General features: G+C 38.6%; 1 protein-coding gene across 1 annotated transcript in view; it reads right to left on the bottom strand.

Annotated features, from left to right (window-relative positions):
* Window positions 1–10,724, bottom strand: part of LOC101608008 (receptor activity-modifying protein 2-like) — a 57,857-nt gene extending 47,133 nt beyond the window's left edge. Inside the window, exon 1 of the mRNA XM_045143552.1 lies at window positions 10,616–10,724. Within this exon, the coding sequence (XP_044999487.1) occupies window positions 10,616–10,724 (109 nt within the window). The remainder of the gene's footprint in view (window positions 1–10,615) is intronic.
* Between the last annotated feature and the right edge of the window lie 1,308 nt (window positions 10,725–12,032).

Here is a 12,032-nt window from a genome sequence, read left to right as displayed (position 1 = left end):
GGACAACTCTGTCTTGTTCCTGATATTAATGGGAATTCCTCCAGTCTCTCCATTAAGTATTATTTGGGCCTTTGGAGCTTTGTATATTGCCTTTATTATGTTAAGATATGAGTCAACCATGCCAATTCTCTCTAATGTTTTGATATGAAATGATGTTGTATCTTGTCAGAGGCCCTTTCTGCATCTATCAAAATGATCATGTGGTTTTTATGTTTAACCTTGTTTATGTGGTGTATTACATTGACAGATTTCCATATGTTGAACCACCCCTGTGTTCCTGGGATGAATGCCACTTGGTCAAGGTGGATAATGATTTTGATGTGTTGTTGGATTCAGGTTGCGAGGATTTTGTTCAGGATCTTTGCATCTAAGTTCATCAGGGAAATAGGCCAGTAGTTTTCTTTTCTTATGGCATCTCTGCCTGGTTTTGTAATTAGGGTGATACTAGCTTCATAAAAGGAGTTGGGTAGCTTTCCCTGTTCTCCAATTGTGTGGCACAGTTTTAGGAAGAATGATTTGAGTTTTTCCATGAAAGTTTGATAGAATTCAGCTGAGAAGCCATCTGGTCCTGTACTCTTCTTTGGGGGGAGGTTGTTTTTTTATTACTTTTTCAATCTCTGTGAGTGTGATGTGTTCATTGAGGTGATTAATCTGCTCTGAGTTTAGTTTTGATAGATGGTATGAATCTAGGAATTTACCCATCTCCTCCACATTATACAGTTTTGTGGAGTAGAGGCTTTTGAAATAATTCCTGATGATTCTCCCAATTTCACTTATGTCTGTTGTGACCTCTCCTTTTTCATTTTGAATTTTGTTAATTTGAAGCTTCTCTCTTTTTTTTTTTTTTTTTTTTTTTTTTTTTTTGCTTGATCAAATTGGCCATAGATTTGTCAATCTTGTTTATTTTTTCAAAGAACCAGCTCTTGGTTTTGTCAATTGTCTCTTTGGTTTCCAATTCATTAATTTCTGCTCTGAAGTTAATTATTTCTTTCCTTCTGGAGCTCTTTGAGCTTGTCAGGGTTGCATTACTCATAGCTTTATTTGGTGCTCTGATCCTAATAATTTTTCTATGTTTTGATTAGATATGTTCATTGTAGGACTCGGTGATCTAACTGGATGTTCTTGCATTTGATTTTTCATGTTATTTCTTTTGCACTGTGGTCTGCCTGTGACAGTGTATGGGAAGGTAGGTGGGTGGATCATCCTGGGCTCAAGCACAATGAGATTCTGAGGCAGCCTGGGGCAGTTGCCAAGCAGCCTGGGCTTTGGCTCTCACTTGCCAAATCCGCCTGATCTTCTGCCTGGCTGGAGTGCCAAAGTTGCCTGATCTCTCAAGCGGTAATGTACCAAAGCTGCCTGCATTCCAGCTAGGAGGGACACTGAGGCACCAAGCACTGAAGCAGCCCAAACTCTGGGAACACTGGGACCCGGAAGGAGTCTGTGTTCACCCGCTTCAGGACAATGGTGGCTGGCCTGCGGCAGACTGGTAGGGTATTGCACCTGAGCTGTGCAAGCGACAGGCACAGTCTGAGCTTGCATGGAAGTTGCTGTGGGCCTGGACTTGCTGAATGTGTGGTGGCAGGAGCAGTAAGTGAGCGAGCGAGTGGAGCAGTCTAAGCTTCCACATGCACTGATTTTGGGCGAGCTAGGTACGTGGATAAGGTGGCTTCTTGGGGGGAGGGGTGGGCTACCCGCCCATGAGTGAATCAGCGATTCCCTGTTTTTGTCTGGATTTGCTGAATTTGTGGTGGCTGGAGCAGTAAGTGGGTGAGTGGTCAGAGCAGTCTAAGCTTCCACACGAAGGGACTGATTGGTGAGTGGCGGTGCCTTGGATCAAAATGCCCTACTAACAATGTCAGGGAGGAAATCTTTATCTTGATCATGGTTTCAGTCCGTGGTCACTTTACTGGAAGTTCATGCAAGTTAAAGAAAATTTTATGAACCTACTCAGTTATAAACTGTGAATTAGTTCTATAGTTAAAGGTAGGATACTGAAATTCCAAAAAGTAATTAGTGCTATATTGAGCAAATACATATCTATGATATACATACAGAGTGTGAAAGAGATGAATTGTTTTTCTTGTTCTGGAGTAGTTTGTAAGTTATATATATATATATATATATATATATATATATATATATATATATATATATATATATACCAAAGATGCATGAAAAATCTTGCAAAACAAGATACCATGTCAATCATAAGTGCATCAGTGACATGATGTGCAACAAAAGTTTTAAAGGAATTTATTCAAAGGAAATCCATGTTTTCTATTGTTCTGAAAGAGGTGAAATTTCCAAGGAGTTTCCCCCAGTAGTGGTGCATGGCAGGGTGATGTACAGCTGACACATTACTGACCTCTGCAGTGCCTGGTTCTTTCTGAAGGCTATAGTTGCCATACCATGGCTCAGTGGCAAAATAGGTCCCTTGTATCTCCTAATTAGCCACTGAGCATGTTTATCCTATATCAAGGTATAGCCTCAAGACTTGAGAAGGACCATGTATTTAGGGAAATAGCTCTACTGTAAGGAGCACTGATTATGGCTCTTCTGTAGTCACTTCTAAAAGGCTTTCTGCGAAGGAGCAAGGTCATTGAAAGCATACATCTACTGCAGTGCATAAGGGCTGAGTTTAGTCCAGAACTTTGTGTATTTTTACTTAGGCCTGAGTTTTGCTTTCTATGCTCCTTTATTCCAAACATCCTGATTCCTAAAGAGCAGAGAATGAACTAATCTTCATTTGCCTATTCAATAGATGTTTGTATCCCGTCTTCCTTGCACTGCCTTCTCCTCAGCTTTCTTTACTCTGGCCAACTAAATCATACCAAAATTCAGATTGTATTATTATCTGACTAAGTATGGTACATTGTATCAGACTCATTGTATAAAAATTATGATTTACATATACAGAAACAGATGTGACAGGGCAAGTGCTATTCTTTATATATTGATGTTATATTGATGTTTCCCAAGGAATTATTTAGTAAATTTTGTTGCTCATGAAGCTAAGAATGATAGTAATACTGGTGTCATGTTTAAGGTAAACTAACATAGAGAAGAGAGATCATCTGATCATGGGAAAAATAAAGCAAGCAAAAGAATTTTAAGATAATTCTACAACTAGACAATAGATGCTCTATACATCTGCACAGCCTATAGAAAAGAATTAAACTCTTTGTAAAATTGCCAAATGCAAAGGATAGCTAGATAAAAGTCACATTCCCAATAGCTTCCATGCTTTTGGCAAGTGGATCACGGAGACCACTGGAGGACACAGCACAGATCATTTATGAGTACATATCCAGTACATATCATAGGTACTGAAAGTATGAAAGCAATTTGTTTCCAGAGTTTTTAAGAGAAGACATTAATAGTGAAGATAAATAGAACCTTATTATTATTTTTATTTTTTTTTTAATTTTTATTTATTTATTTGAGAGCGACAGACACAGAGAGAAAGACAGATAGAGGGAGAGAGAGAATGGGCGCGCCAGGGCTTCCAGCCTCTGCAAACGAACTCCAGACGCGTGCGCCCCCTTGTGCATCTGGCTAACGTGGGACCTGGGGAACCGAGCCTCGAACACGGGGTCCTTAGGCTTCACAGGCAAGCGCTTAACCGCTAAGCCATCTCTCCAGCCCATTATTTTTATTTTAAATAAAAGCTCTGCTTTTGGTTAGTTTATGTCAGGGTTATTCTTCTAGCCAAGTGACACTACTTTTGATTATATAGGATTTTGCATTTTGCCAATGCAACTCTTTCCATTGATTTATTGACAACTATGAAGAGAAGACAAAAGATCTAGTTGTTTAGGTTTTTGTAGAAAAGAATGTTCAGAAGAGTTGAGAGTGATTGACCAAAATGACATTTTTAGAGTGTGCAATTTCAGTAAGCACAAAACCAATTATACCTCCTCTGCTACATGAGTATTTCAGAAATTTAACATTCAAGGATAGTTATTCTAATGGTCAAAAGAATAGACAACAGTATGATTTTTGCTAACAAGATCCATATGTGCTATAACAATCTTAACTAGTCTTCTGGAGATTTTATATCTTTGAGCTACTTTTCTTATTGTCCTATGTATTTTGCTTATCCTCAATCATGTCAGATTCCCCCAGGTGCACACTGATGACTACTTCACATAACAGAAGAGTGTCAAATGTTGATGTTTAAGCAAAACCTCCTCTGGTTAAATTGGAATACTATTCAGTATTTCTCTTCCATCTTCTTTTACTTTCAAACACACACACCATATAATCATATACAGATATATCTTACCTTCTTCCTGTTTATATATATACATACATATGAATGTACATATATGACATATGAAAAAAAAGATATAGCTTGCCCATATCTGTCTTTAGTGCCATATAAATACTATTTTTTAAACAAACCACTTCATTTAATACTTGAAGAAAATAAAAACATAAATCAAACAATGTCCACAAAATCTCAAGGGACTGAAGTTGTTTCACCTGATTGAAACCCCTTTATACTCACCCATACTCCATTTGACCTAGCTCACATCAGAATATACTTCTTTGCTCACTTATTTTTGTTTACTTGAGAGAGAGAGAAAGATGGAGAGAAATAGAGAGAGAGATTGGGGGCACCAGGGCCTTCAACCACTGAAAACAAACTCCAGATGCATGTGCCACCTTGTGCACTTGGTTCTGGTAAATATAACTGAAGTCTTTTGGCTTTGCAGGCAAATGCCTTAACCACTAATCCATCCCTACAGCCCAGAATATACTTTTAATAAAGATTGAAATGAGGAGCAGGGGAAGCAAAGAACAGACAAACACATTAGGAAGTCCCTATAAATACGGTACTAAGAAATGTGTTACAACTGAGGCCAAGTATACTGTTTTGTGTGAAATAAAATGAAAAGCTATACAAGCCCACTTTCAAGTTCAGAGTAAAAATTTGAAATATAGCATCTAAAGGAGATAAATAGATGCCATTATACAAACCTGGTATTCTTGAATGATGGAAAGGACCCACAGCCATTACTGATAACCCCACCCTCAGTGGAATGAGGGTGAGAGAGCATAAGAGCAGAACTCCATGGAGATATGATCAAATTGTAATGTTTCTCCTATATTAAAATTCTCAATAAAAGTCTTAAAAAAAAGAGTGATGGCAAGAAAATGGACTACTCTACTCTGAGAGACCACTTTGTAAGCAGCACAGGAGATTCAGCCCTGCTGTAAATATGTGGAGGGCAGGACTGAAAAAAATTGGTCATGATTAAAACTTGAAAGATAGATACTGGTAACAAAGAAAATTCAACAATAGGTGGCTTTGAGGAAAAATAATTTAAACTTTAAAAAATATTTATTTATTTATTTGAGAGAGAGAGAGAGAGAGAGAGAAACAGAGAGAAAGAGAGAGAGGAAGACAGAGAGAGTGGAACAGGCACATCAGGGCCTCCAGCCACTGCAAACACCACCTTGTGCATCTGGCTTATGTGGGTCCTGGGGAATTGAGCCTTGGTCCTCAGGCTTCACAGGCAAGTGCTTTAACCACTAATCCATCTCTCCAGCCTGAAATAACTTTAAAAATAGAGAAATACTTTAAAATATTATTTTCTTATTAATTTAAATTTCTTTTTGTGGGTTTGTTGCATGTGTGTCTATGCATGTATGTATGTATGCTTGTATGCGTGTATTCATGCATCTTCATATAGCTGTGTGGGCATGCACATGAAGGCAAGAAAGTGACATTGGAGCCAGGCGTGGTGGCGCATGCCTTTAATCCCAGCACTCAGGTGGCAGAGGTCGGAGGATTGCTATGAGTTCAAGGCCACCCTGAGAGTGCAGAGTGAATTCAGGTCAGCCTGGGCTAGAGTGAGACTCTACCTCAAAAAACCAACAAGAAAATAAGAAAAAAAAAATGACATTTGGTGTCCACCTCAATTTTGTCCATATTATTTCTTATACAGGCTCTTTCACTGAACATGGAAGTCACCAATCTGCTAGACTAGCTACTCAGTGAGCTCCAGAGATGCTCTTGGCTCTGGCACACCAGCACTGGCATTACAGGCACACAGTACCATGCCCAGCTTTCATATGTGTGCTCAACAACCAAACTTAGGTCCTCTACTGACCCTCTAAGCCATCTCTCTGCCCCCCTTTTGTAAACATTTATTTATTTATTTATTTATTTATTTATTTATTATTTGACAGAGAAAGAGGAAGAGAGAGACAGAGGGGGAGGATGGGTGCGCCAGGGCCTCCAGCCACTGAATACAAACTCCAGATGTGTGCACTCCCTTGTGTATCTGGCTAACATGGGCCCTGAGGAATCAAACCTGGGTCCTTTGTCTTTGCAGGCAAATACCTTAACCACTAAGCAATCCCTCCAGCCCTCTCTGGCCCTTTTTGTGACAAGGTTTCATGTAGTCAGGTATTGTCACACTCACTAGGTTACTGAGGATGACCTTGAACTTCTAGTTCTCTTGCCTCTACCTCCCAAGTAAGGGATGGATTACGGGCCTGTGCCACCATAACTGACACAAAATATGTTCATTTTCTATTGTTGCATCACAAATTCTATAGATATATTAGTTTTAAATAATTTGCATCTATTACATTAATAACAAAGTATACTTAACCCAGTTTCTATAGATCAAGTAAAGGTCAACTGGGTTCTCTGAATGGGGTTTCAAAAGACTAAAATCAAACAAGGTGGACACTGTTCTTGTATCTGAAACATCTGAACAAAAATATTTGTGGGCTTTTATTCAGATCAGTAGCAAAACTCTATTTTTACTATTGTAGCTCTAAAGGTCTGGCTTTCTGGCTATCGGCTGGGGTGGGGGGCAGCCTCATATGTTAGAGACTTCTTCCAGTCCTCAGGACAAAGCCTCCTTCATCTTCAAAACAGCCTTATATCACATTTTTCTTATAGTTCTTATTTCCCTTGATTTCTGCTATTAATCTGAGAAGACTGGGTTTAAAAGAACCAATGTGATTTGGACTTGGTCCATCCAGGTAAAGTCTTTATTGTAAGACAAACTATGCCATGTACAAAGCTTATCATCACAGGAGAAAATTTGCTATAACCACACATCCTATATCTTAACATGATTGTTTCTAGATTGCTACCTATCAAAAAACTATAACTAACTATTACTATAACTATAAATATTACTACAACTATAACTAACTATAATTAACTAGGACTAAGAACATGGCAATTGTTTGTTAACCCTGCCAGCCTAACTCAGTTCCCCAGTACCCATATAAAGCCAGATGCACAAAGTGATGCATGTGTCTGGAGTTTAACTGCACTTGCAGGAGGCCCTGGTGTGTCCATACTATCTACCTCTTCTCACAAATAAATGATAACTTTTTTATAAATTAAAATAAACAGGCTGGAGAGATGGCCTAGTGTTTAAGCACTTGCCTGTGAAGCCTAAGGACCCTGGTTCGAGGCCTGATTCTCCAGGACCCACGTTAGCCAGATGCATAAGGGAGTGCATGCATCTGGAGTTCACTTGCAGTGGCTGGAGGTCCAGGCACACACATTCTCTGTTTCCCTCTGTTTATGTCTTTCTCTCTGTGTCTGTTGCTCTTAAATAAATAAATAAATAACAAAAATAATTTTTTATAAATTAAAATAACTATAATAATTATTGAGAATAAAGAAATAACTAAATGCATACTTTGAAAGGACATGGTGAGAAAAATGATAAAAATTTAGGTTTATGCTAAAAGTTTAAGTGGACGTAAAGAAAAAGAAAACAATTCACTTTTCCTATATATAAAAGAAAGAACAAGTTATCAAACAAAACAAAACAAAACAAAACAAAACAAAACTCCATAAAACCCAGACTAACTTAGAATTCCCTCACATGGTTTTAAAGGATAGATCATGGCTAAGTATCGCCTGAAACACTATTGGGGGGAAAAAAAGTAGAAACCAAACTATATTTTTTGTTTGCTTATATACACAAAATATATGCAAACTATACTCAACAAGACTATTATTTAAATATAAATTCATGGGTAAAGATTTTAAGACATGGTCAAAAACAATATAGTGTCAGTTAAGTTTTTCAAAGAAATGATTGGACAGGTGATTTCATCTGCTCAGGGAAGTGACACCAATATTCAAAAACATGTCATATATTCACATTAATGAATTCAATAAATATCCTCTCTCAATTATCAAATGACTAATATAGAAAGCTCACTCATTGTTCATCTCATCACTCGTAGTGCAGTAGGGCACCTGCTCCCTCCATGCTTAGCACTGGCTAACAAAGAAAGAAGGGGATCAAACCAGGTAACATTGAATACTGCTATGGTTTGGATCTTAACTGTCCCCCAAAGGCCATGCATTGAAGCTTCAGTTTCCAGCCTGTGTAGAATGTAGGGGGACCCTGTGAGGCTTCATGGAAGGAAGGCAGACTGTCTGGAGCATTCTAAAAAGGGTCATTTGAACTTGGGCCCTTCATTTGCTCATTGGATACCATGAGGAAAGCAACTTTTCTCTACCAGGTGCTTTGCTATAGGCCTAAAGTGATGGGGCAAGTGACCATAGATTGACACTTCTGAAACTATCATAAGCCAAATAAATATTTTCTATTTTTAAGTTGATTGTCACAGGAGCTTTGTCATAAAAAACTAAACAACACCAATGGTTAGACCAAGAAGTGGTGTGTGTTTCACTCTTTGGATTCCAGAACCTTCCCTTCTTATACCCGATCTATTTCATTCTTCCTCCCTCCCAAAGAATAGATTCTTCAGGAGTGACAATTCAAGATTTCTTCCAACTATTGAATCCACTTCAAAATATATGTATAGTCTTATTAGACTCTGACAATGGTCTAGATAAAAGTAGAATGCATAAAAATAGACTAAGTGAATTCTAAAACCATAAGAAAAGAATCTAAGTAAATAAGTAAAATTTAAAACCATTCCATTTTCCTGACTTATGATGATGTGTTGGTCCCTTCATGGTCAATGGTAAGATGTGGCATGTGGAAGGAACCCTTTACCCAAGTATTAAGTCTCATCCTCAGTGTGTTATGAAATTGATTCAATGATCATTTCTATATTTCTTTATGTGTGTAATCAAGATAAAATCTTTATAAGTTGCCACGTTACTCACACTGGCTCTAGACAAGCAGAATAAAAGCAACAATACAAGGAATTAAAAAAAAAAAAACTTCCCCGAAATAACCATATAGTAAGTAACAGCTACCATAGCCGGTCTGCAGTGACCTTCTAACAGCTCATCTAAGTCAGAGGGTTAAATGCAGTGTGAAGGTGAGTGTCTCTAACCTTGGCAGTAGGGAGACTATGGCAGGGGTATGATATAAGTTCAGGATCAGCTTGGACTACATACAGAGATTTTTGTCAAAAGGAGAAAAGGAGGACACTGGCTTGGAGAGAACATCCTGCAAATTTGGAAAAAATGCATCTTTTCAGACTTCTGTGCACACATTGAGACTAGAGCCATGAGGTAGTTTTTTGTTGTTGTTTAATTATAAAACATTAGGATGTTAGACTATTGTTAAGTGACGATGAGATCAGAGTGACTTATTGCACCCTGTGTACTGTTAGACTAAGAAACTTACAAGGTAAGATGGGTGCTGCAGCAGTTCATTGCACAGTGGAGATGGTGAACTAGGGACTGAGCCCAATCAATCCTTCAGAGCAGATATTGTCAAACACACAGGTATGTCTGAGCCCCACAACACACACCTGTATTGTGTCTATGCAATTCATACTTACACATCTTATCATTCAGTACCTTCCCTTGAGGAAACCATCTACTCAGTTGTGATAAGTTGATAATATTTGGCTCTCTACATTCTGAAAGTGAGAACTAACCCCTCAAGAATACCAATCAAGTACTCAGTGGTGATTATTCCACAGTTCTTTTACTATGCAGGCCAAATGGTTTGTCTTGTCAGCCACAGTGCTTCACTCACCATTAATATCTGAGGGCAGGCTATTACAGTTTGCTTTTGTCATGGAATCTTACAGAACATCACCTCAGACCAATGACCAATGAGCCTGTGCACTTTAGGACAAAGAAGATGCAACAATAGGCACATGATCATAGGATCCATTGCCTTATTGATATATGCTATGGATCTTTAAGCTTTGAGTCTGGCAGAACAATGAAATAGTCTCATTACTACTCATTTAAGCTACCACCTTCACCATGATATTGTGTGCCTTGGGGTGCTACCTTTTTTAAAATATGGAATATAAGCATGTATGCAACAGCTATTATATATTTCATATGCATGCTTTCTTTCTGTTATTTGGGTTGTAATATGTACACCTGAGAACCAGAGTAGAAGGAAGAATGGGTCCTTCCATTCAGTGGCCTTATGGTGACTCCATGTTTCATATTATCTCAATTTTATTGTCCCCTGGAGTAGAGATCCGGGTCTTAGGATGACTTCAAACATGATCAAAGCAAAGAGTTCAGCAAACCTGATTAGAACTGCTATATTACTTTTATTTTTCTTCGCCATCATACCAGTAGACTAGTAATAAGAAGAAAGAAGTTATCTGTAAAGGACAGAGTTGCCTCTGATAACAACAGCAAAATAAGAAGGCCTGGAACTCATGTGATTACCTTGGACAACTCCTGCTGCTTCCATATTTGGCAACAGCATAAGTGGGTAATTGTAGCAATCATAACCTGATGAGGACTTGACAGTGAAGTGATCGGACTTCTCAGGCATGAATTCTGGGCTGCTTCCCCTGGAACACGGCCAGGACCAGGCCAGAGGAAGTGCACAATGCAAAAGGAACACAGGAGCTATGGGAAGGGGTCCAGTTGACAATACAGGGTGCACTGATCCTTGAGAATACATTTTTTTATTGCTTATTTGATTTTGGGTTTGCTTTGAAATTGTGGTAAACTATTACATGAATGAGAAGGTATGGCAATGAACTCAGAAGGCAAGTTTTGGCTTTGCTCATATCCCATGGACTCACTTATTTCAAGTATTTTGTCTGGCTAATCACGTATATCTTCATTTCTATGTCTGAAGGCTTTTTAGGCTTTTTCCAGCACTAGAAAAAAATGCTCTGCCTGTCCATGCAACATACCGGAATGCTCAGTGTGCTATCACCCCTGTGTGCAGTTCTTCCCTGGTGACTAGACTGTGCCTGTACACTAGTACCCCACATCTTTACCACTTACATACCATAGAGTGAAGGTTATTCAGAGAAGGAGAACCTGGTAGTGTGTGTGTGTGTGTGTGTGTATGTGTGTGTGTGGAGAGAGAGAGAGAGAGAGAGAGAGAGAGACAGAGACAGAGACAGAGAGAGACAGAGACAGAGAGAGACAGAGAGAGAGGGACTGATTTTTAGGAAATCACTCACATGATTTGAGGGCTTGGCCAATGTGAAATAAAAGAGGTAAGATAGCAGGATGGGAAACAAGATAATAGTTACTACTGCAGTCTTGATTCTGAAATCTGCTGGACAGTCTAAGAAGCTGGAAACTTAGGCAGAGTTTCTTGTTGAAGTCTTCAGGCAAAATTCTTATTTAGTGAAAGACCTACCTTTGCTCTTAAGTCCTTCAATGCATTATATGAAACCCATGTGCTCATGGACATTAATGCATCTTAAAGTGCATTGGCAGTAAACGTTCATCATATTTAAGAAAATTACCTTCACAGCAACTCCAGTCTAGTGTGTGATGGAGGACAGGCCCACCACAGCCTATCCCAGCTGACACATAACACTCGCTGTCAGTCCAGCCTCACATTGTACACTGCTTCACAACATTTTACAGCAGCAAATGCTTTAGTTTCATTTTACTGATTTTATTGATTTTTCTTTCTTCCCTTTCTGCTGTTATCCAATAATGGTAACCCCCACACCTTTGAAAGAAATTCTGTGCATTTAATCTTTGGATAATTATTATGCTGACCTGAAATATTTTTTTTATTTATTTTTATTTTATTTTGGAGAGAGAAAGAGAATTGGTGTGCCAGGGCTTCAGCCACTACAATTAAACTCCAGACACTTGAGTCACCTAG

The sequence above is a fragment of the Jaculus jaculus genome, chromosome 2, assembly GCF_020740685.1.
Source record: "Jaculus jaculus isolate mJacJac1 chromosome 2, mJacJac1.mat.Y.cur, whole genome shotgun sequence".
Lineage (NCBI taxonomy): Eukaryota > Metazoa > Chordata > Mammalia > Rodentia > Dipodidae > Jaculus > Jaculus jaculus.
This window is presented reverse-complemented; position numbering and strand designations above follow the sequence as displayed.